Source organism: Hypomesus transpacificus, chromosome 12 (assembly GCF_021917145.1).
Source record: "Hypomesus transpacificus isolate Combined female chromosome 12, fHypTra1, whole genome shotgun sequence".
Classification (NCBI taxonomy): Eukaryota; Metazoa; Chordata; class Actinopteri; order Osmeriformes; family Osmeridae; genus Hypomesus; species Hypomesus transpacificus.
In genome coordinates this window covers 6,631,347-6,654,932 of record NC_061071.1, presented here as the reverse complement: position 1 = coordinate 6,654,932, position 23,586 = coordinate 6,631,347, and the positions used below count along the sequence as shown (strand labels likewise).

Sequence of the window (23,586 nt, the reverse complement as noted above, 5' to 3'; positions counted from 1 at the left end):
CTTGTCCAGGTTGAAGAGGATCAAATGTAAACTCATCCACTAGTAGGCTATGGTTTATTTATAAAGGCCCATGAATCAAATCCTAACAATTTGATAAGATATCAAATGAAGTATAACCTGAATAGGATATGTGTGGCAGGAGAATATCATATCTTTGGAAAATGTCAGGAATCAGACATCAAAAGCTACCCAGACGCTTTCCATTTATTCGATAGATCAGAGAAAGGTAATTCATTTGAATAATGGACAGTCGTGATCTACAAGTTAAGGATGTTACCACTATCTGCAGTCCGGTCTGCAGGCGTCGCCCCGGAACGTGTATTCTTCACAGTGTGGTCATCATCCGGGATTGCTCCTCAATAAACTTTTCTCCATCTGTTTTGGCATTTTGCGATTGGGAGGGTCGTCTTCAAGCAAATAACGAGGGCATAATTGAATTGAAGACAATCAAACGAGTATTCGACGGGTCCATGGCAGCACATTTGCAGGCCTATATCCCTTACAGAAGCTTAAATGTATTAGGATGACAATGGCGGATTAGATAGCTGACAATCGGGGTAGCCTGCCCTAATAGCCTGATGTTTTGACTAAAGGAAGCGACGCGTGTGATAAAATGTTTATCAGCAACAGGCATTCAGTAAGATAGTGTATGAAATGATAAAGTAAACGCTTCGGTTGCTGCATCAAATACAGATGGAACAGAATGGCATATTTTCCGGTGACAGAGAAAATATTGGGTTGTATCGTATTCGTTGAAAAAGGCTCACTCTTCACACTTTTTATGGCAATGCTATTTTCCATTGCGTGGACATGATATTTCCAGCTCGCAGATATCGGATTCACTGGTCTCGTTCTTGAATTTTCTTTGATTCTGACACGTATGCTAACATAGGCAACCATACCGTCACCGACAAACATGGGAACTCAGGTTACTGGAAGAAAGAGAATTCCCAATAAAGAAAAATTTACCGCAGAGGACGATGCTCTCAATCAGATTGCTCGAGAGGTAAGTTTTTTTGGAGATGTGTTATTTATTCATTTCGGCAAATCGTCACACTGCGCCAAACCTACAGTAACCAGGGACACGTTAAGTAACAGTAGGCCTATAGACTCAATCGTGCGACTAAAAGGATATGTTTGACGGCAGTTATCCTAAACTAAAATCATGCACTATTGGTTATCAGCCCCCACCCAACTCAACGACAGCAGCGCATTCATTCAATTGGCATATTGTGGTGCAGCCTTTTCCTATCCTATGCATTCGCTGAACTAACACAAAAGAGGCATTATTTGTGAGAGGAACCATTGACATTGTTAGTTTGGCCTACATAGTGAAGAATGTGGATTGAAGTGTAGCTAACAACAGAGCGATATGAATGGGTAAATTGTAGTGAGCAAATTGCAGGCTAAGATGACAGGGCTATTGGGGAAGACTAGTTGAAGCCTGGTGGTCATTCCTATCAGTTGTCAAACCGGTACAAGCTGAAAGCTTCACCTATTTAACTCACTGGCGGGCTACAAGGGAGAGAATGCTGACGTCAAACCACTTCACACTGCCGGAGATGCACCTTAATAAACAATTTCTCTCCTCCACACAATCTGGGCTTATCTCAATGTCTATGTCATCTTTATTCTTGGCTTGCTGTATGACTGGGGGTATACACCCATACAGTATACGCTTATTGCATATACTTGGCTTAATGCTGTTCTTTATCGGCAGTGAGTGCTGTAAGAGAACTGCAATTTAGAGAATGTATTCAAAATTGTATACTTCATGGGAACACGCCAGGTCACTGCATTTGCTGATAGCTGTGTCCAAACAGTTCATCCAGCACAATGATGTTGAGCTCTCCTGGGCAGCACATGTGGATATTTGCAAGGACACGCTTCTGACCAACCATAGACTGTGTTCTGTTTACCAGACATCTGGAAAGCATTGGTCCACTGGCGCCCATGTCTCGCTGGCTCTGAATGTCATTAGAAACAAGTTCTTCCTGTCTTCGTTTTCATCGCGTTGGTTTATCACCATGTAAACTTGCTCTTCGGGGGGGGGGGAAACCTGAATCACCAAAAAGATTTTAAAGCACACCAACGTGTTCATTTAGTTGACACTCATCCAAAGTTATATGGAAATGGTGAATATAGTTGGCCTAAAAGCAGATAAACAAGGACCAGTTGTCCTGTGTTGTACTCAGACAACGTCCACCAATAACAGTCTAAACTACGATATTGCAACCAAACTACTGATATGGCATTAATACGAATGCGATGAGGAAACAGTCACTGATGCTGAAGGTTACTTTCTGAAATGGATGTGCTTCTTAGACCTTATCTACTGTCTATATCTACCATAGAGCCAGCGCGCCCCCAATGGCAGCATCACAAGTGTCTTGGCTCTCATTGATGAGGTCAGCCACCCAATGACGTGACGCTGACAGCACACATTGGGTTTGGTGGACAGAGCGATGGTGTTCTTATACACAGGATCTGTTCTCAAAGGATGGCCCATGCACAGTATTCTTAGTTATTCAAGTATGGGATTATTGTCCCGTTCATTGATTTACGAAGATACTTCATATTGTCTTTTGAATGAGGAAAGCTCTGCTAAGCAAAACACCTCCAGTCAGGGAATTACAAGGTGTTTTTGCAGAGAGTGCGATATTCACATCATTAATATGATGCACCGTAGCTTGATCGTGCCATCTCATTTCAGTGTCATGGCAGTGTTACTGAAGCGGCAAATGCGAGTTTGTTCCGGACAGCTCACTTTGCACTTTGGTGGTAAATTAACTTTGGCTAAATAACAATGACCCGTGAGATCATAGGACCATTTATATTCCAGGCTCCACAGAATCCTGATTTAAGGAAGATATATTTGGTTTATTTTGTAGGTACAAAATAAATACAAATCCTTAGCAGGGTTGATGCACTTGGTTTTGCCATGGTTTCTTTAAATGGCTGTTCCATAGAGCAAGTTGAATGTGGAGTGCGATCTGGAATTCCAAGGAATGGACAGCTTGAGAGTTTGGCATGGGGAGTGTTGGATGGGGGCTAAGAGTCTGGATGGTTAGGGTTGGCCTTGGCTGATGTTCCTGCATGCTGGTGAGGCTTGACCTACTGGCTAAGATGACAGCTGTTCCTTTGGTTGCACAGTTGTGTGTGTGTGTGTGTGTGTGTGTGTGCGCGTGTTTTGAAAGCACTCTGAGCTAGGGGATTGGTCTGTTTCTATCCCAGTGACCTGCATCTTTTAAGCCTGAACTGTATCATCCATATCCTGATTTTAAATCGTGGACTGAATAGTCAAAACATGAAGCTTTTATACTATTGGGGGGACATTGTCATTCCCTCTTTGCTGGAAACCTAAATTCAGACTGGAGTGCCAGTAAGTTTGGTTCAGTAACTGAGATTAATTCAATGGTAATACAATAAAATGATGCCAATAAATAACTGGCCACTTGAAATTGCATATAAAAAATGGTTGGGATCATCTCACTAGAATCATGCCGGCAATTATGAATATTACTTTTTGAATATTACATTTTGGTAATATTGCGGCTTCAGTCATGGAGTTGATGGTTTGGAGCCCATATACTTCTATTTCCTACCTCTGCCTTCAGTATCTCTCTACTTGGTGGTTATGGTGCTAACGATGCTTTGTGGGACAGTTTGAGGGCAGAGTTAAGCCTCCTCTTAAAGCTCGGGCCAGGCTAAGGTGACAGGCCCTGGAAGGAAGTGATGCGTAACAGGGACTAGTGCTTTAAGAAGGGATTAGACTGGCTGGAGCTCTGGGCAGAGGCAGGAAGTGTTCCCTCTGACCTCCGACCCCCCCCCCCCTGCCATCTATAGAAATACTGGCCATGGGTGGAGAGGACGGTTGTGGTGTTTTCTTTGGATGGTTAAAAGCAGTGTTTCTCTTTGGCTGGGGCCGGCTGGAAAGCTGGAATGGGATTGGCTGATTTGGACAGGATGAGGCGATGAGTGTGGTGATAGTGGGTGACTTTATTCATCCCCAAGGGTTGGATTTAGTTATAAAAGTTCGTCCTGAAACAAACTAGGCTTGATTCAAAAAGGGCTCTTTAAGAAGTACACTCCTTTTAATGGCTTCGGATTGAGTTTTGTAATTGGGTTTACCAATAGAGAAAGGTTATTTTTGAGCAATTATAAACATAATAGCCTGGTCAGAGAACACTTAGAGGGCCCAGAATAGGCCAGCTAACGAGGGTTGATGTGTGCCATGGCTGGCATCGGGATTTAATACGTTTGGTCCATTTAAGTATTTTATCATTTAGTTTAAAGAGCCCTGATATCACGCACACCCACACGCCAACACACAATGCAAGTCTGCTCATCAAAGCAGTTTAATCTGTGGGGATCCTCCTAAAAAGATTAACACACTCTCAAACGTCGCCATTGACGCAGGCATTGGCTGTGAGGTGATGAGGCGTTCTTTCCGGAAAACAATGACATCGAAATAAACCAACCCCGGGTGGGAGCCCAATGTCAGTGTTCTTCTTCTCCTGATGCTGAGTTGACTGTTGAAATGTGACAGTCTGTGAGGAAAAAAAATTGGATATCTGCAAACACTGTTATCCCTTCTTTCTCCTGGTCACAAGCACCCCAAACGACCTACGCCAAACCATAGAAAACAAACTCGGAGGCCCGTTCATGATGTTCAAAACAGGAGGGAGCTTCAATCGACCGCCACAGACCAGCATGTACTAAACTGCTGCCTCACTGTCCTGTCCACGTAGAATCCTTGCGACCGCTCCGTAGGGATGTCTTTAAGCATTGGAAAACATCTGCTCTGCCTGAGGGCTGCATGGCCCTCGTGCCAACTTGTGGAAGCTCCAAGCGGCTAATGGTAGTGACCAGAGGCTAGGTTTTTACAGAGCAATATTTTTTTATTTTGAAGTCACAGGGAACACTTTGGCTGTATGAGAAGGCAGGCCGCTGGTAAAATAAGAAAAGAACGTTGTGGATTAGTAGTCGTACTCGGTTATCGGGAATACCTCGTTTTAGATAGTTGGATGAAAATGCCTCCAATTGTGGATTTGAAGCAGGTCTGCCTTTTCAGTTTTCTTATTGCTGAGGATTGAAATGTCAGGGGCACTTAATTCAGCGATCAGTTCAGGGCTCATATTTTTCGGGCTCACAGGTACATGCTGCAGGCTGTGTTCACGGTTCAGCATTTTTCCTGGAAGTGTCAAATCTCAACGCTAGTCATTCCCAGTGTGTGTTTCTTCCCAGCTGCTGTCTCTAGAGTTGACAAGCCTTGAATAAGTGCCTGTGCAAATCAGCCCCGTTGGGTCGAGATTTGGACTTGTGTCGAATGGCTGACTGCCCAAGCCCCCCCCCCCCCCCCCCCCCCATTCTCCTCTGTTTCGCGTGTTGACCTTTTGCGGAGGACAATCGCCTTTTAAAAAGCCTTATCTTGCTTTGCAGTCTCCTGTCATTTCAAAATGGTTTGGCGGTGACACGAGTCATACGCATCAAGTCGTATGCTTCATCATTTCCGTTGTGAGAGTCGGGGGTATTTTCTTTGATGTGGCAGGGCATCTACCTCTGGCTGTGTCCTAGTCCAGGGTCACACCATGCTGCTTAATGGTCTCACAGTGACGCCTTAACCAACGTCTGCCTTGAACCCCCCGAGATAATCCCTGTCAAATCTCCTGAGGAGTGTAAAGTCTCCTGATCCTCCGAGGCCACCATACCTGTGATGCTTGGCGGGGACTTACGGCTTGGAATGAATTAGGAATGCTCAGCTGCTAATGAGAATCCCATGTGTGTCTCTCGCGGAAAATGGCTCGGCCCTAAACCATTCCACCCCGACGTCAGCCAGACGTCTCCAGAAGCAGGGAAGGTGTTTCTCTCTTGCACCGTCGCAGGCATACATGTGGCAGTAATTAGCAAGGAACGGGGCTTGTTAATGTTGCTCCTTGTTTGGCAGTCGGTGCTGTTCCATTTTCCCCTCTTTCGTGTGCTTCGTTTTGTTTATCCAGGCCGATTTTCGTATATTTTTAGAACTGAACTCTGCATATTGAACTCCCGAGCCCAGATGTCTAATGGAGTTTTGTTCATTTTCAGTCTTTAAAATGGTCTTAATATATTTGTGCTGGTGTGGTTGAAGATGTTTTTCCTTTGTGCTAATTGCCACATTCAGTCTGTCAGCAAGCTGTGTTTACGGTGGATCAAATGTACAAATAATAATCTTTTACAAAGGGAGAGTGCAATCAAAGCAGATATCCCAGCTTGCACTAAACTGGTACCAGCGTCGTTGTGGTCCATGTATGGGCGTGTCTCACCAGAAATGCTGGATCATCCACATTCTCTCTCTATCTGTCTCTGTGTCTGTCTCTTTGTCTGTCTCTCTCTGTCTCTCTCGCTCTGTCTCTCTCTCTGTGTCTCTCTCTGTCTCTCTCTCCTGTCATCCCAAAATCATATAGGAAATGCTTCCCCCTACTGGCTCCAAATCAAACCAGACTAAGCCCTCTTGTCTCTCTCATGTGCCCTTGCTTCCCCATAGTCAGCCCTAACTCAACCGAAGTGGTGTCACAGATGGACTCCCCTGTGTGTATTTACGATCTGGGCAATTCATATCAAAGTATCCTTTGTAAACAGGAAAGCAAAAGTGGAAGCGAGCAAGGAGTTCTCCTTCTGCCTGTCTAGTATTCTGTCAGTGCAGTATTATCATGTGGTCTCATGAGCTTGGCAGTGTTGGGTCCTAAGCCGGCCAGCCAGGGAGAGGGCTGTGTTTTGGTTCCCTGGCAGAGAGACACCAGCCCTGTCTCGGCCCAGTGGACGAGTCATCGTCATGGTGCCCAGTGATCCACACACGCCAGTGAGCCTGCTCAGCCTTGCTGAGTGACACCTCCTCTCTGGGGACAGTAGGACACGGTGGACTAAACCTCTCTTGCGGTTGGCATTTCAAGGCGACGCCAAACGTTTCTGTCCTCACTTAAATGTCTAGGTTATATAGGTGGGTGTGTGTTTGCCATGCCCCTTCATCTTAAACAATGGACGCGAGTGATGTAATCATGTTGGAATTGATAACCAAGTGCAAAGGCTTCTGAGGGACTGCCTCAACACTATCCTGATCTAATTTGTCTTCAAAGGGTTGTTTCATCTCCCCCTGCCTCGCTATCAAGCTATATTAGCCTGCTGCATACATAACAGAGTAGCAGCAGTCGACCCTCCTCTCCAGTCAGCTCACTGGCAGTCTCTGTAGAAGGTTCCAATGGTAGCAGTTCACCCACACTTAGAAAGGCCGCTGCTGACAATTCAATACCATTTTTAAACTCTGTTGTTACTCTTTTAAAACTTCCTCTGTCTCTCTGTTTTTCAGGCCGAGGCGAGGCTGGCGGCGAAGAGGGCAGCCCGGGCAGAGGCACGGGAGATCCGGATGAAGGAGCTGGAGAGACAGCAGAAAGAGGTGAAGTTCCGGAAGGTTCTGGGTGGCCACTCCAAGACCAGAATGGCAACTAGAAGCAAAGAGTGCGATGGATTTAAATATATATATATATTATTTTTTTTGGGGTGTGAAACTACCTTAGGTTTACCTCAAACGTTAAGTATTGTAGTTATGGACGGGCATACATTTTTGGAGCTTTGTAGTTCAGGTGGTGCTGTGTTGTCTAGGTTAGTAACAGTATGGCTTGTTGCAAAATCGATCCTGGTTTTGAGTCAGCTGAAAAGAGCTTGTGCATGCCCCCTCAAACACATGGGAGTATGATCAAACTGAGAATGATTGGGATGTGCTCCAATCCAAATAATGGGACAATAGACCTTTGCAGACTTGCCCTGTTGTGTACTCGGATTGCTCGCTATTATTGTTTGAGATGGTGGAGTTCTATAGGCTTGCTGCTGGCTTTTTGTTTCGGTAACAGTTTGTGTGACAGACCCATCAAGTTTTCTCGAGTGCTTCTTAGGCTCAAAACATGCCTTGAAAACGGTCAGAATCCAGTCAATCCGAACGATACTAAATCAAAACTCAAATTGGTTTAAAGGTTGACCAAGGTTAGAGGAATATGTTTTGATCTAGCTGCTTGGAGGGTTTGAAGTCATTATCAGGGACTAAGCAGTAAGTTAGGCACGCCACACTGGAGCAGGTAAGTGTTTTGATGTGTATTTCCTACATGCTGTACCTGCAGTAAGTATAGAGCTGGTTGTGGTAGTAAAACAACAGCAGCGCTCCTCATTCTCCATGCTGCTGTTTGTAGGTAAACACAGCTGGGTCTGCACGGAGGACTGCTCCAATGACGCAGCTTCGATACATGTTTGAGTTATTATGATTTTCCATGCTCATTTCGACACTTAACTGCTGCTACCTCGGCACTATTTCTGTGTCTCACTCGTAACTTGTTTTAACCCAATGTCTTTCTCCTCCTCATCCCTCCATCTTTCCCTCTGTTTTCATGTCTTCTCTCCATGGTGTCCCGCCCTTTCCGCCTGTTTTAGATTTATCAGGCCCAAAAGGTAGGCACTCTCTCTTTCTTGCTCTCTCTGTCTCTCTCTTCCTGATTACATTTCAAAGCACATTCCTCATCGCTGTCTTAAGCCTATCTACTCGATAACATGTCGAAAGACCAAAATGTCTAGATTTCAGGAACTCAATTCATGGCTCTTTTTAAAAACAGATTTGAAACTTCTTCCTCGTACAGGTTCATGGTTCAAAGGTTCAAAAATGTTTTACTGCGCTTGTATTGCTTTCCAAACCCTTGACTTTCCTTCCTTCCTTCTTTCCTCTATCCTTCCTCTTCACCCCCCCAGAGATACTATGGTCTGGACAACAAGTGGGGGCACATTGAACAGTGGATGGTAGGACAATGCAGAGACTGGTCTCTGGACTGCATTCGATTGCATGACACGACGCGATGGCTTGCCGCACACATGCTTGCAGTCGTAGATGACCCGTGGTGCCGTAGTGTTTGCTGTTTCCTCGTGGCCTTTAGTAGGGTCACAAAAACAAAAGAAGGCCCGCCTGCCCTCCCTCAAACCCCCCCCCACCCCCACCCCCAATGTAGTACAGGCTTTGGTGTTGTCTATGTAGATGTATCAGTCAGAAATACACGCTTCCTACTGTACAAGTGCACCGACATGTGGTAAACAAGTTGCCTTTTGCAGGCATGTAGATACAGTAGATGGGCCTGTGTGTGTGTGTCCGCCAGACATAGGGCAAAGCTGATCTACATTCCACCCAATCCCGTGGAGCCACAGGGGGTTCCTGAGGCCATCTGACAGGGGTCGGAAACCCCACCCTCCGATAGCACGAGGGACAGTCAGGATTACGCCCTGGTCACATGCCAAAGAGCTTACCCTGCCCGACTGCACCCCCCTCCCTCGCCCCCCCCCCCCCCCCCCCCTCCGCCCGCCTCTAGCCAGAGTCCCTTCTGTTGATCCGTGCAAAAAGAGCAGGAAGAAGTGGCGGTGAATGAGACGTGCTGATGTGAAACGCATGCCGATGTGATGTGCACAGACTGGGGTTAGCTCAATTCCCGTTTCCACCTGGTCAAGGGCTTGACTGACGGCCGGGTGAACTCCCCCCAAACTCAAATGTCCGGCTCCACTGGAATGGAAATGGAATTGAGCCCAACCCACGTGGCGCTGCCTGATGCGACCCGGTGGTGAAAGCCATTTCCTCCCCATCTGGTAGGAGGGGTTTCTCCTCCTTTTGACCTCTTGACCTTTGTAACTTGCTTGTCTTGCTTCCTTCCTCTCCGCGGGGCCTTCCAGGAGGAGAGCGAGCGGTACTCCCGTCTCTCTCGGAAGCACACTTCGGTCGGTATCCGCTCTCCTGCATTCTTCTCTTTCTCTCTCTCTGCTCTCCTTCCTTGCTGTCCCTCACAAATATAAGCCTCTTTTTTTTACTGTGGCAATACCTGATGGAAAGACTCCCCCCCACATGACTGTCAGTGTGTTGTGAGCAGCATTTGACCGTGTGTTTGTGTGTGTGTGCCCTCTCTCACAGATCTCTGACGATGAAGAGCGGATGTCCGTTGGAAGCAGGGGCAGTCTTAGGGTCAGTACGCCCGAGTTTCCTTCTCTCTGTTCTCTGCTCTCACCTTCACACAGGTGGCCTTTGCTGCAAGACGCGCACACACTGACATGACACGGGTCGTAACCTCTTAAAGGTTACATTTCCACTCCAGCTTGTCAACAATGAGACGGTAATGGGCTTTTTGAAAAGAGTTGAAAATCTGCCCTTGAACGGACAGGTATTCTACTGAGGTATTTTTCACACCTTTTAGACTATTAACAATGTGGTCAACGTCCACTCGACCAGCGTGAAGGGAAAATTAACTCCATTTCATTTGGGGCTGACAAGAATATTTGACCTTGAAGAGTGTTACACATCCGGATATGTTTCAGAGGCAGATGGAATTTTCCATGTAGCATTTAGAAACACATTTAGTTGCGCATTAACGATCAGTCTCAATCTTACAGAATTCGGCTCGGGCTGTGGCAACTGCTGTCACGCCCCTGTCAACAGTCGAGTCAGCATAGCTCCAGTCTTCCAGTAATAGGTTGTTAGGTTGTTAGGGGTGTAGCAATGTGTTTGTGAGGTCACACCCAGCTATAGCTTTCTTCTCACACGGGTGAAAGATGAGATAGCATTCTGCACCACATGCCATTTTGTTGTGCAAAACTTTGTTACATAACTTTGTTATATATATTTATAATTTTTTGTACCTTGGTCAAAATAATTCCCCCCCCCCAATTCAATTAGATGTACTTGGTTTGCTGTAGGTTATGCTTGGCAGACTCTTGTGCGGCCAACTCAGTGGTAGTGACCAAATCAAACATACCTGAAGTGATTGACTGAAACCACACACGGCTTTGTTCCATGCAGGGGAGCAACCTGAATCTATCCCCTAGATGTCAAAGAACCCGCCCTGTAGGGGAAAAACAGTGGGCTGAGATTGAATGACAAACAGAGCATATTGTTCCCAAAAACACACACGCAGCATTCTAGAAATATCCGTGGATGTAAGGACCCGCGGCTGCCTGAGAGCGTCTGCTTGTTGATCTGCCCCTCCCTGCTGTTCATCTTTAGTGTTCTCTAAAACTCAAACATTTATTTTTATCCCATTTTGCGCAGACCAGAACTACAGAACCAGACACATCCTAATTAGTACTATTTTATTTATGTCAGCAAATTGAAGCACATCGTTAGTTATAAAAAAAAATTAAGAACAAACGCTTACTAAGGTAGGGTAGGGTTCCAGACTATTTACCAGGTTATGTCGCGAAAGGCCTTCAAATAGATGGAGATGTTTGCTAGGTTGGTTTCCTGTTTCTATTGTTGGAAAGATGTACAGATGTCAGCGACTTCAGTGAATGTCGGGGAACAGGAAAGTCTGGATGACTGTTTTATCACCCAGTTGGACCCCTTCTGGCTAACTTGTGCCATAGAATGTCTGACATGCTGGTAGACATAACATACTGCTTGCTTTGGTGGACCACGCCCCCTCCTAACAGACACCTGTCATAACATCATCCTGTGTACGAGACTCTCAGATCCTGTGTGTATTTTCTTTTAATCCATTCTCGTCATTTCTCTGTCTGCATTTCTCCTGTGTTTGTGCTGTTCCTGTGCAGGGGACCCACTTCCCGGATCAGTACTGCAGCACCAGCAGTCTACCCTCCCTCAGACAGCACAATAACTCCACTCAGAACGGCCGGGTCTGTCCCTCTCACTCCCCCCCCCCCCCCCCCCCCCCTAAACCTACCTGTCTCTCCCTGACCCCCCTACCCTCCCTCCCACCCTCACCCGCCCCTGCGTATCACCGTCCTCCACACCCCCCCCTCCCTCCCCAACCTCGCTCCTCAGTCACCGTGCTTCCTCCACCTCCTCCGTCTCCCCCCCCCCCCCCCTTCTCTCGCTCCCTCCTCCTCCGCCCCACCCTGTGGTAGCCGAGATAAGACGTGGTGACGGGGGCGACTGTCTTGTGTTCCGTGGCGGTCTCTCGACACCTAACCTTTAACGGCGTGAGCTGGTGGTGGGGGGGGGGACACGAGACGGTAGCCGGACACATGCTGAGGATGTGTCCGGCGAGCAAGGTCGGTTGCGAGTATTTGGAACTTGTTTTTTTGTTGTTGTTGTCGTTTTTTCTCCCTCCACGTGCGAAGCCCTCCGTGCTCTATAGTGAAGGCCAACGCTCCCAGAGCCAAAGGGTTGGTCCCTCCCTCTCTCTCGTCCTTCTCCATGCCTCCTTCACCTCACCCAGAGTACATTTACATTTACTCATTTATCCAAAGCGACTTCCAAGAGAGAGCTTTACAAAGTGCACAGGTCACTGATAATAACTACAAGATAGCCCCAAAAACAATGCGAGTAGCCAAAACATGAAGCACATATTTTGAACAACCAAATTTAGTGCCAAAGGGAAGAACCATAAGAGCGTGTAGTTAAACAAGTTCCAATCAAACAACGTGAACCGCTATAAGTGCAGGCGTACCTGTAGAAAAACAAGCAACAATAATAGAAACAATATATCATAGCGAGAACATACATTTAACTCAGTTACCACCTACCCACAAGAGCAACAAGTCTCTAAGCAAGAGTCATTGTGATTATTGAGGAAACTAACATCGGGTCAAGCAAACCAAGTACCGTTGTACTCCCGGAACAAGTGCGTCTTATAGATGGATGTACGCAGGGAGAAAGGATGGATGGATGGAAGGAGAGACGGACAGAATGATGGGTGTAGGGACATACTTTAGATATAGATAGGAAAGGTCAGTCCCATAAAGGAGATGGCGAGAGCCTGCATATATATCCATGCGTCCAACTCATCCATCATGCACGACTTGACACTCGGGACGCCAAAAGCCACCTTCGCTTGTGCATCGCTGCTCCGACGTGTCCCCCATGTCCCTGTGCATGGCTTGACTGAGCGGTCAGTGCATGGTCGGGCCCGTCACAACCACTCTCCCTCTCTCTCTCCCTCTCACTCGTTCGCGGAGCTGTCACCGTTGGCCTTGGAACGCGCCGAATGCCCGTTTTCAAAGGGATGGATGCTTGCTGCAGTACGTGGGCGTGCGCCAAGCTGCTGCTCATGCACGTCCCATCGCCACCGTCGACGTAACCCTCCCCGACCGCTAAGCCATGTTTGAGAGAAGAGGGTTTGAAGACGGTTCGGATGACACGGGAAACGTGGCGTGGACCGTAGCGACCGCGACCATGCCGACGACGCGGTTCCATCTCATGTCGACACAGGCATGCTTGCATCGATGGGCGTAGTCATATCCCGGGTCCTTGTGAACCGCGTCTAATGTTCAGTTATGGTGTCCGTGTCGTCGAGGTTTGGATGGACTTTGGACAAACATTGTGCACTTTGGCCGTTTCCAAGCATGGGTGATTGGTTTTGGGTGTATTGACACAAAGGCATGACTGTATCCGAGGTGTAGTAGAGCTGCGTGTCCAGTTCTACCATGTGGTTGTCCCTGCATGCACATAGCCAGCTGGTTACCATTCTTTCCTCTAGACCTGCTGTTGGCACAGTCCTGCTGTTAGCCGACCTGCGGTTAGCAGTCCTGCTATGAGAACGACACACTCACGGCAGGTTGCAGGATCAGTGCATGGCACAAACGAATGGGTGGAAGGAACCGCCCAGCTCCTACACCTCTGTGGACGTGTGAGAACACTGATGCTGTGTGTGTGTGTTCTCTCCTGTCCGCAGGGCTCTGTGTGTGAGGAGTCTGTACTCGGCAACACCCGGCGCTTTAGTGGCTCCAGCGCTCGCGGCGTAAGCCCTCGGAACGCCCCCCCTTCTCCCCTGCGATGGGGTCGGAGGGGGGGGGTCGCTTAGCATGCCTCACATGGGCACATGGAACCGCACAAGCCTGTCTGCATGAAGGTCGTCAGTCAGGGGGGTCAACGCAGTCTCTTTTGACCTTGCAGACAAACAGAACACAATCCATCCCTCTCTGTCTTGTTGAAATAGCACTGGCGTTGTCCACCTTCTTGTGCCTTGCATTTGACTAAAATTGCATTGAAGTAGGTTACACACACACACACGCACTGCTCACACTCTGATGTTGGATGTGTCGGTGTGTTGAATGGTAGGAAATCAATCATTGTGGTTGCTGCTGTATTGAGTGTTGGGCGAAGTGTCCGCATGCGCGTTTGGTTTTGGTGTTGAGGTTGTGTGTGGTCTAACCAGGCCTGGTGGACTTGTCTAGCAGTCTTAGCCCTGTTACTCAACCCCCCCTTCTCCCCTTCCCGCCCTCCCGTTATATATCTGCCTGCTCATTTCCCTCTCTTCCAACTCGATCATCAATGATGTAACTAACTCTCTCTCTTTGCGTCTGTCTCTTTCCTCCGTCCGCTGTGACTTGCCAGCCTTCGGACTACAGCGGCTTTCTGGGCTCCAGCTCTCGGGCCTCGTCCAGGGCCAGCTCGGCCCGTGCCAGCCCAGTGGTGAGCTCTCTTCGTCAGTCACTCCCTGTAACCCGAGACCCCTGCTTTAGGCCTCATCGTTGATGTCTCTCTCCCCCCCCCCCCAACCCCAGTGTCTAGGGACATTGATACCCCTGTGTACCTCAAAGGTACCTGTAAACCGAGATGGACTCTTCATGTTCGTGTCCACGTAGACCAGGCCACTTTGGGGCTCAGTTCGGTTGCCTCATGCCCCCGGTGGCCACGTTGAAGACTGTAGTTTTTGTCGTGTTCCTCTTCCAGCCAAGACGAGTCGCTCCCTGACGGAGCGTGTTTAAAGTGAGTGAGAGGGGTACTCTGAATGCACTGTTGTGGGGATGACCACTCACGTGAAGACTGGAGTGCGACTAACCAGCATTGGTGCAGTGGGTCAGAAAGCTGGGGTTTCGGATCTGAGCATGACCTTTAAGACGACGCCGCCGGCGTAGGATTGTGTTTTCGACCGACTTGCGGTTTCAGTGGCTTCAGAATGAGCTCTAACCTTTAACAGTGCACAGCATTTCGAATGGGCGTGTGCACCTCTCAAATATGTCTGTGTAAATATGTGAAGCCATTCGTGTGGCGGATAGAGCCGTATAGCACACTGACCGACAATGTCAACGGTCTGAGCCTTTGTATGAAACATACGTGACGGGTCTCTATCTTTCATCACCAGGTGGAGGAAAGACCAGACCGGGATTTTATAGAAAAGGTAAGTGTGTCTCTCTCTCGCCTGAACCCTCTGTCGACATTAATCCGTGGGCACGAGACCCCCCCCCCACACACACAAAAAGAATTGTGCCAGGCCCCGTTGCTCGACAGGCACGACAGCTCCCCCACAAGCGTCGACGTCGACCCTTTTTCAATCCATAAAGGCCATAGAGGAGGAGGGGGTCGGGGAGGGGGGTCGTCTTGGAGGGGAGGGAGGACTTGGCGACGTGACCCTGGCTCGCGAGACAGCACTGACCCCCTGTGGCGTCCTCGCAGGGCTCCAGGACGGCCTCCACCCTGTCGGCCGCCACCCTGGCCTCCCTGGGCGGGGCCTCCTCCAGGAGGGGAAGCTGCGACACGTCCTTCTCCGTGGAGACCGAGGCCTCCATACGAGAGATGAAGGTGAGACCTCGTCCTGTCAGTTCGGTCCTGAAAGTGTGTTTGTGTGTGTTCTGTGTGCTCCACAAAACAAATTCGTAGCAGATCTGTCCACACATTCCCATGATTTTATCTAATCCTGCATGCAGAGGAGGACAAATTCACAGACAGGAGCAGATGTTGACGGCAGATGTATACAGAGTACATTAGTGTCGCCCCCCCCCCCCCCCCCCATTGAAAGGAATGTGAATACAGAACGATCGATGCCGACTAAGCAGGCTTTTGTGTGTGTGTGTGGCGGCAGGACTCCCTGGTGGAGTCGGAGGAGAAGTACCGCAAGGCTATGGTGTCCAACGCCCAGCTGCACAACGAGAAGTCCAACCTGATGTACCAGGTGGACACGCTGAAGGAGTCCCTCATCGAGCTGGAGGAGAGGCTGTGGGAGTCGCAGCGCGAGCTCAGCGACAAGGCCAAGGTCAGGCTCACCTCTCAGCGGGGGGCGAGGGGGGGGGCGAGGACCGGGCGTTGGACTATGTTAAGGGCCGGGTCCTGTAGGGCTCAGCGGTTAGAGCACTGGACTGCTGGTTGCAGGTTGAAATCTCCCCCGTCCTTTTTCGTTCTGTACATCGGTTTGGTTCCATAGTAATTCATTTCTTCGCAGCCCTAAAGATTACATCTGTGATCTGCAAAAAAAAACGGTTGTCTGACTCCCCCCCCCCCCCCCCCCCCCCCCCCAAATGCACGGTCAGGGAAAACCTGTACCTTTTCCAGTTCCAGTGGGACACGCATTTGACCAACTTTCTCTCGCCCTCTTAGGAGTTTGAGAGGGTGAGGCATGCCCACAGCGTGCTTCAGTTCCAGTTCAGCGAGACGAGAGAGACTCTGAAACAGAGCGAGGAACTTCTGACCGTGAGTACCGACCAAGTACCCGTCGGCACAAACAAACCACCGGCGCTGCAACCACAGCACTAACACTAACATTGGCCCAGGTCGCATCTGACAAACTAGTACTCCATCCTGTAGGGTTCCCCCTCGCATGACCGGGTCTCTTTTGCTGCGCTTGCTTCTCCTGCGAAGAATTCTTCCGCTCGCTGACTTTCCCCCTCCTGTGTGTCTCTTGGTCCTCCGTGATTTCCGTCCTGCGCCCCCCCCCCCCCCCCCCATGAGCCAGGAAGTGGGAGAGCTGCGTCTCAAAAGGGACAGCGGAGCTAGGGAGATCTCTGACCTGCAGGAAGCGCTGGAGTGGAAGGAGAAGAAGATTGGGGTAGGGCGCCACAGGACTTCCTGTCGGCATCACCGCAACAGAAAGAGATTTCCTCCCTAAGCCCCTCTCCCTAAGCCCCTCCCCCCTAAGCCCCTCCCCCCTACACCTCTCCCCCCTAAGCCCCTCCCACTTAAGCCCCTCCCACCTAAGCCCTTCCCCCCTCCTGGCATTCTCCTGTCTCTGCCTAACTCTTCCTAACACGCCGTAACTTCTTCACCCTGTTGCTATTTTCTTTTCTTTTCCCTTCACCACCTGAATCTCTTCCCTTCCTTCCTGTACTGACTTCCTGCTTCCGGCACTGCTCAGGCCTTAGAGAGGCAAAGGGAATACTCGGAGGCCGTGAGGACTGAGCGGGATCTGCTCAGGGAGCAGGTGGTCCGTCTCACAGATGCCCTCAAGGTACTGAGTCGGTCCTGTAGGACCGACGCTTGAGTCCAGAACAGTCTTGGGTTTGATGTCAGTAGAACTGTATGGTGGTGTGTCACACGACGTACGTTGTCGCATTCTAAGATGAGTTCTTTCCTGGTCAGAAACATGGGATAGCGCTGTCGCCTGAGGTAACCACCAATGGGGCGACAGGAGATGGAGTGCTGGTGCACAGTCCGCTCTGTGCAGAGCCTGGCTCCCGATTGGCTCAGGAGGCACAGCCACCTCATATAGGTGGAGAGAGCATGCTGGGTAAGCACCTTTTGAATGCAACCGGACATTGTCTGAGCTTTGCCAATTAACCGTTTTTGGTCATTTCATTCCATTTCATGATGTTAATGTTTTCTCATCTGTCTCCTTTACTTTTCTTCATGAGTGTCCTCTGTTTGACTCAAATGGGTACAAATAATCTTTTTGTTCAATCTTTTTTGAAATCCTCAAGCACATTTTGCAGCATCGGCCTGTAGTGGACTGCGATAATCCTTTTTTTTTCCCAAGCCCGTATCTCTGTGATCGAGTCCTCCAAATCAGTTTTCTTCCACTTAATTTAGTCGATTGCTTATGAAAAATCGAGATGAAACCTTTGAGGATGACCCGTGTCTGGTCCTCCAACCTTCTCCCAGGCAGAGCGCTGGAGATGCCGCTACACCAGATTGCCATCAAGGCAGCCGCTGTCAGTAGACCGGCAGCCGAGGCTGAAAACCCCTCCCAGCAGCTCTGCGAGAGGCAAACTGAAGGAGACTCGGACGACACCTCCAGTCAGCAGACGAAGACGAGCCGTCAGGAGACGACTCAGAACACCCGGGCACAAACCACCCAGCAGTGCGCCGCAGTCTATCCGGACTATTTCAAGTGGAATGACCGAGAGATAAGAGATGGTCTTCAGCCACCGACACGCTATGTTGGGCAGCAACCCCAGTGCAGCACAGAGAACAAGGCGGATTCTCTCATCGAACTCGCAAAGGACGTTTTGGTGGATACAAAATGTTGGCGCAGTCACAAAGATAATGGTGATATAACGGACTTGGGAGGATGTCAACGCAGAGGTGTTCATTGTAGACCCATAAGTACGGAGAATATCATGGATGAGTTGATGGATTCAGGACAACGGAGAATATCTGATCTATTTCTGTGTGGTGAAGTGGAGACGACCCTCTTCTTAACAGAGTCTCAAGGTCGCCAGAAGGATCCCGAGGTCGGGCTGGAGTGTGACACGAAGGCCCGTCGGATTGTTCCGGAGGTTTCAAATCCCAGCGGAAAGGACGGCAAGCACCAAGTGGCACCTGAGTTGCTTTTCACATTTGGGTTTGCGTTTGGGTTTGCATTGGGGATTTCTGAAGAGCGGACCAGAGCTTCAAGAAGGCCTGGAAATGACATTAGCGTTTGTCCGTCAAAGAATTCGCGAGAGAAGCCAGGAAACTCGGGACACCTCACGTCTACTGCATTTGACTCTGAACTAAGGATGACGCCCACGTTTATAGAAGAGGTCCGGACAAGCTCTGTTCAGATGAAACAAGGCACAGTAGGTCCTACAAAGTCCTCAGATTTTACTGCCCTTACACCGACAGCAGAGATGGAAGTCACATCCGATCTGGCCATTCTAGACATTTCCACCAGCCCCAAGAACAATAAAGGGAACGTTTTTAAACAGGCAAAGAATAATCTAGTAAGAGAGAACTCTAAGTTCTCCAGCTGTCACAGCCCAGATGACATGATGGTCCTTATTTCCCCTATGATTGCACGAGGAGCTCAAGGCGGCTTGATGAAATACCAGGCTGATGCCATACAACCCAGCAGTGCCCGTTTGGTGAACGTAAGCTCACCAGATGACGAAAATGCAAGAATGACGTATCTTGTGACCATATTGGAGTTCGAAACCTGTCCAGACTGGATTGTGTTGGATCTCCACAGTTTCTCCGAAGGAGAAGAAGGGAGCATTCGGGAGCAGGGACAAATAGGGCCGAAGGGTTTCAGAAATAGAGCCGTTCTTCGACACGAAGAGACGAAGGAAGAGGCGTCAGTTGGAATCCTTGACAGTTGTGAAGAAGCCATTCATCTTGAGGAGGAGATGGCTGTGGTTTGGCAAAGCCAGCCAGATGCTGTGGATGTGGAAGGAGAGAGTGATGGTCCCCAAGCAGATCCGAAATCTCTGAGTCACAGAAGGAAAATGTCTCTGCGTCGTAGGGAATGCAAATCTAGAGAGAAATGCTGCCTCATGTAGACTTGAACAACCTACTTGGACATAACTGATAGTGTGTGTATATACTCAATGGAATGTGAATATAAAAGTCTAAAAACAAATACAAATATGTTCATTTTTCTCAAAGAAAATAATAAACAGGAAATAGAATTGAATATCAAAACAATTTGTTTGTTTTATGGAATGATGTTATCATTTTGCGTGCTGTATGCTGGGTGTACAATATCTAACTTTTTTTTATTGAATGTACCTTTAATACATGTGCAATACCAAGGTGCAGTTTTTTTATTATGTATTATTATTCATATTTTTCTTCATATTATTCTTCATACACTGAAGTTGTCTATGGAACTCTGGATTCTGGGTAACTACGGATAACTAAGAATAACTTGTACACACACAGAATGTGTATTATATCTCATTGAGACAAACACTTGCATTCAAATGCTACTATCTATATTTACATGGCCAAATGACTTGGTCTTGTATCTAAATAAATCCTATCCTACTGATTTCAACATAAATCAGCACGTTTAAGCCCGTCTCACCAAGAATGCAAAGAAACTGTTCACTGGCTCTAGTTTACTACTAATCAACATCAGATGGTTGAAACAGTGGAAGTCTGTGACAGTTCTAATGAAATACAGTTGTGATTTGGGGCAATTTTACATTGTTGACAAGTGCAGTGTTTTAGTATGCTATTTATCCACCCCAGTCAGAAAGTTTTCTAACTGCTTGGTTTGTCTGTGTTGTAGAGCTCCGATTAAGAAAACTAGTCGATGAGAGAGAAAGCTTAGTGGATCAGGTGAGTCCTCACTTCATAATGCACATTTTTTGAGAAATATAATACCACAAAAATGTTTAGTTCCACAATAAAAAAATAAAACCAAGACAAAATGAAAACTTTTCAAATGGGTTTGTTTTAGCCGTCAAAGAACTTTCAAGGAAAGGTTTCCCCACTTGTTTGACCGTGTGTGACCGTGTGGTAGGTGAGGAGGCTGAAGTCTCAGCTGGAGCAGAAACCGAGGAACGGTACTGAGGGGCCAGAGGAGGAGGGCGTAGAGAACGGCATGGACCCCTACATCATGGACCTACAGAGTGAGTGAGAGCGGCCAGTCCAGACTGCTCCTCTGATTCACCCCGCCGTGTCTTCCACAGCCCACTAGCTTTTCCCCTCTATGGCGACTCAGCAACTCAGAAAATGTCCTTGTCAGGTCACGCCGAAAAGATTAACGACTTGTCCAATTCACTTTATATTGTCTTATGCTGCTTTGCCGGGTCCTTTTGATGTCTCTTAACATGGTGCTCATTATGTGACTTGATGCAGATGTTTCATATCCACAGCAATGGCAGCCCCCAATGATGATGACTAAACATGTGGCCTGTTTTTCTCTTCCTCTGTACAGGGGATGCAAACAGGCAGATCAGCGACTTCAAATTCAAACTGGTTAAATCGGAGCAGGAAGTCACAGCGCTCGAACAAAATGTAAGTTCAAAGTGTTTCCTAGTTGCAACTTAAGAGAGCTCTGTGTAACCTAATCTCCACGCACGCAGCCGTCAACAGACGCGACCGCTGAAATGTGCTTCATCCCGCGTCGACTGTCTGCTCCGTCAGATGATACGGTGAAGTCACGTTCTTTTCCCCCTAATCCAATTGTTTCACCTCATTTGTCCCCTTCCCAGATCATACGGCTGGAGGGTCAGGTGACCCGCTACAAGTCGGCCTCGGAAAGTGCCGAGAAGGTGGAGGACGAGCTCAAAGTGGAGAAGCGCAAGCTGCAACGCGAGGTCAGACGCCCGCGAGGCCCCTCTCCCGCCGTCGCCGTCGACCTTTCCCCCGAGCACTTTGCATTCGCACAATTCCAAAAACGGATGATTTGTTTTCTCACGCTTTTCTTATTTTTGTTGTTGTGCCCTCCCTCTCTCTCCCCTCATCTTTCCCCCGCTCTCTTTTGGTCCGTCTCACTCTCTTCTCTTTCTCTCCCGTCTTTCTCTCTTTTTCTCCTCCCACTCTCTCTCGCTCTCTGGCTTTCCATCTCTCTCTCCGTCTCTCACCACTACAGCTGAGGTCAGCCCTCGATAGAATCGATGAACTGGAGGCCAGTAACAGCCATCTATCCAAGCGCCTGGAGAAAATGAAAGCCAATCGAACTGCTCTACTGGCCCAGCAGTGACGCATCCCGCAACCTCCACTTGACCTTTGACCCATCAGTAGACGCTGCCAAAGGATTCAGAGCAAGAGGAAGCTAAACACGAAGATACGCAGTGGCATAATCATGCATAACGTTCTCCCAGATGATCACCCTAGGCCATGTTTTCATCAGCTGTACGTGCAAAGAACACACCAGATCAAGAGGTTGTTTTTTGGGGGTGGTTTTCTTTGACCACATCGCTGGTCGGAACGTCTCCATGTTTCCATGCAAGACTGTAAGGACCCTGAGCCTTCGCGTGAGGGTTGCCGCGGAGACACGGAGAGGCCCTGTGACGGACAGAATGACTCAGTCACATAAACCCCTCTCTAGGGTGGGTGAAGGAGTCAAATGCACAACATTGAACAAAAATTGAACTACCCCACCCCCCACCCCTCCTCCTCTCACTGTGGCTCATGAGTACAACCCCCCCACCCCCTCTATATTTTCTGAAATACGTGGCAGTACCTATCTCGGCCACCTGAGTGCGCTGTCCTATCGAGCTAGCTCAATCGCCAGGAGAGGAACGACAGGGAAGGCTAAATCATTGACTCTGCTGGTTCTCGAGTTCACCGTTTATTTGAGCTCTTTCTTTCCATTTGTATATGTATTTGATGGAAATGCATTCTGTTCCCTGACGTACTCCCAAGCCAAACTCTTCCGTTGATTCGATTTGTTTCGTTCGAAGGTGATGTACGTAATATATGTCCATGTTGTTCAACGCGGTGTCTTCGTACTGTGGGTGTGTTACATATCTAGATGGGATCGGTGCAAAGTCACCTGGCACAAAACGAATGAAGAGCACCCAGCATCGTCTTTGTGCCACTTATAAAAGCAGACTATATGATATCCTTCATAACAAAAAAGAAATGTACCGGCACTTGGGGGCGAAAAACACCAGCTTTAAAATGTACGAATAGTATCGCCTCAAGCAATTAAAGGCAATTGGTGACTCATTGAAACCTATGGGAGAATACAATCATTGAAATAATGCTTTGCAATACCACTTTGTTTTGAATGTACAGACTGTTGAGAATCGTTGCCTAAATCAAGGTGTCATGTTATTGACGGGAGCAAAACGCGTCCCTCTGCTTGGAAGGCCTGGAGAGAAGGGGGGGGGGGGCATTGAACACAACCTCCCATTCCCCTCTATACCTGCCACAGGACATCCATATGATCCCACGATTGATACCGCTCTATTTACGTCCAGACCTGTGTAGAAGATGCCGATGACAAGCTGAATCTCTTTGGGATCGCTGAGGCTTCTGAATGCCTGACATTGAAACGGACCAAGTTCCTCCTCCGAGTTTTGTTCTTTTAAACGCCAGGACGGTCGTGGGTGCAGACGGCGGGAAGGTCCTTGCCTGGTTTTTGTTGAGGGGTGTTGGGTCTCTGGGGTGGTATGGACGAGCGCTAGATTAAACTCATTCCACAACTCTGCTCAAGCAATGGATCTTGATTTCTTTCTGAACATGATCTCCTTTCCAATTGGGTGTCTTGTCACGGCACAGCTTTTGCTTCGCTTGACCTTGGTTGGTGCGAGTCATTTTATTTAGCATAGAGCCTGCCACAAACATCGTAGCTTCGGGGAAACGGAATTGATTCAGTCGACTTCCAAAAAGGAGTCACCCAGGTTCCTGTTCCTGTTTCGTGTGTGGTGCTTCACGTGTGCCGAGGGCGTCTCGGCTCCCCGGCTGCCGTCTGAGAGGGCCTCGTCTGAGTTTGGGGTGGGGTTTTTCTTTTCGGAAGAGCTCTCCTACCCTCCCCTGCTTCCTGGTGCAGCGCAGGCTGAGGAGGGAGTGAGTCGTTAGCACATTCTGACAGCTCGTCCACTCCTCCCCCGAGTGTTCCTCACTTATAATCCTCCCCTGAGGAATCCTTCGGCCTCTCTTCTCTCTGATGTCAATCCTTTCTCTCTCTCACTCGCTCTGTCTCTCTCTCTCCCCCATCCTCCACCTCGTAGAATCTGCTGTGGAACCGGGGGGGTGGGGGTGGGGGGGGG

At 48.6% G+C, this 23,586-nt stretch overlaps 1 protein-coding gene across 3 annotated transcripts; it reads left to right on the top strand.

The window, feature by feature from the left end:
- The first annotated feature begins 276 nt into the window (after positions 1 to 276).
- Positions 277 to 23,024, top strand: lrrfip1b (leucine rich repeat (in FLII) interacting protein 1b). Of its 3 annotated transcripts, XM_047030558.1 has the most exons (20): positions 277 to 1,006; positions 7,343 to 7,429; positions 8,455 to 8,472; positions 8,767 to 8,814; positions 9,730 to 9,774; positions 9,965 to 10,015; positions 11,596 to 11,679; positions 14,342 to 14,419; positions 15,093 to 15,128; positions 15,404 to 15,529; positions 15,810 to 15,980; positions 16,322 to 16,414; positions 16,677 to 16,769; positions 17,076 to 17,168; positions 17,300 to 17,447; positions 20,151 to 20,200; positions 20,385 to 20,493; positions 20,802 to 20,881; positions 21,079 to 21,183; positions 21,459 to 23,024. In XM_047030558.1, the coding sequence occupies exons 1-20, from the start codon at positions 917 to 919 to the stop codon at positions 21,567 to 21,569; spliced, it is 1,716 nt and encodes a 571-aa protein (XP_046886514.1). In that variant the 5' UTR covers positions 277 to 916; the 3' UTR covers positions 21,570 to 23,024. The 3 variants fall into 3 exon arrangements, with proteins under 3 accessions (XP_046886514.1, XP_046886515.1, XP_046886516.1); XM_047030559.1 differs by lacking the exons at positions 8,455 to 8,472; positions 8,767 to 8,814; positions 9,730 to 9,774; positions 11,596 to 11,679 and having other exon boundaries at positions 279 to 1,006; XM_047030560.1 differs by lacking the exons at positions 8,455 to 8,472; positions 8,767 to 8,814; positions 9,730 to 9,774; ... (2 more) ...; positions 16,677 to 16,769; positions 17,076 to 17,168 and having other exon boundaries at positions 282 to 1,006.
- Positions 23,025 to 23,586: the final 562 nt, after the last annotated feature.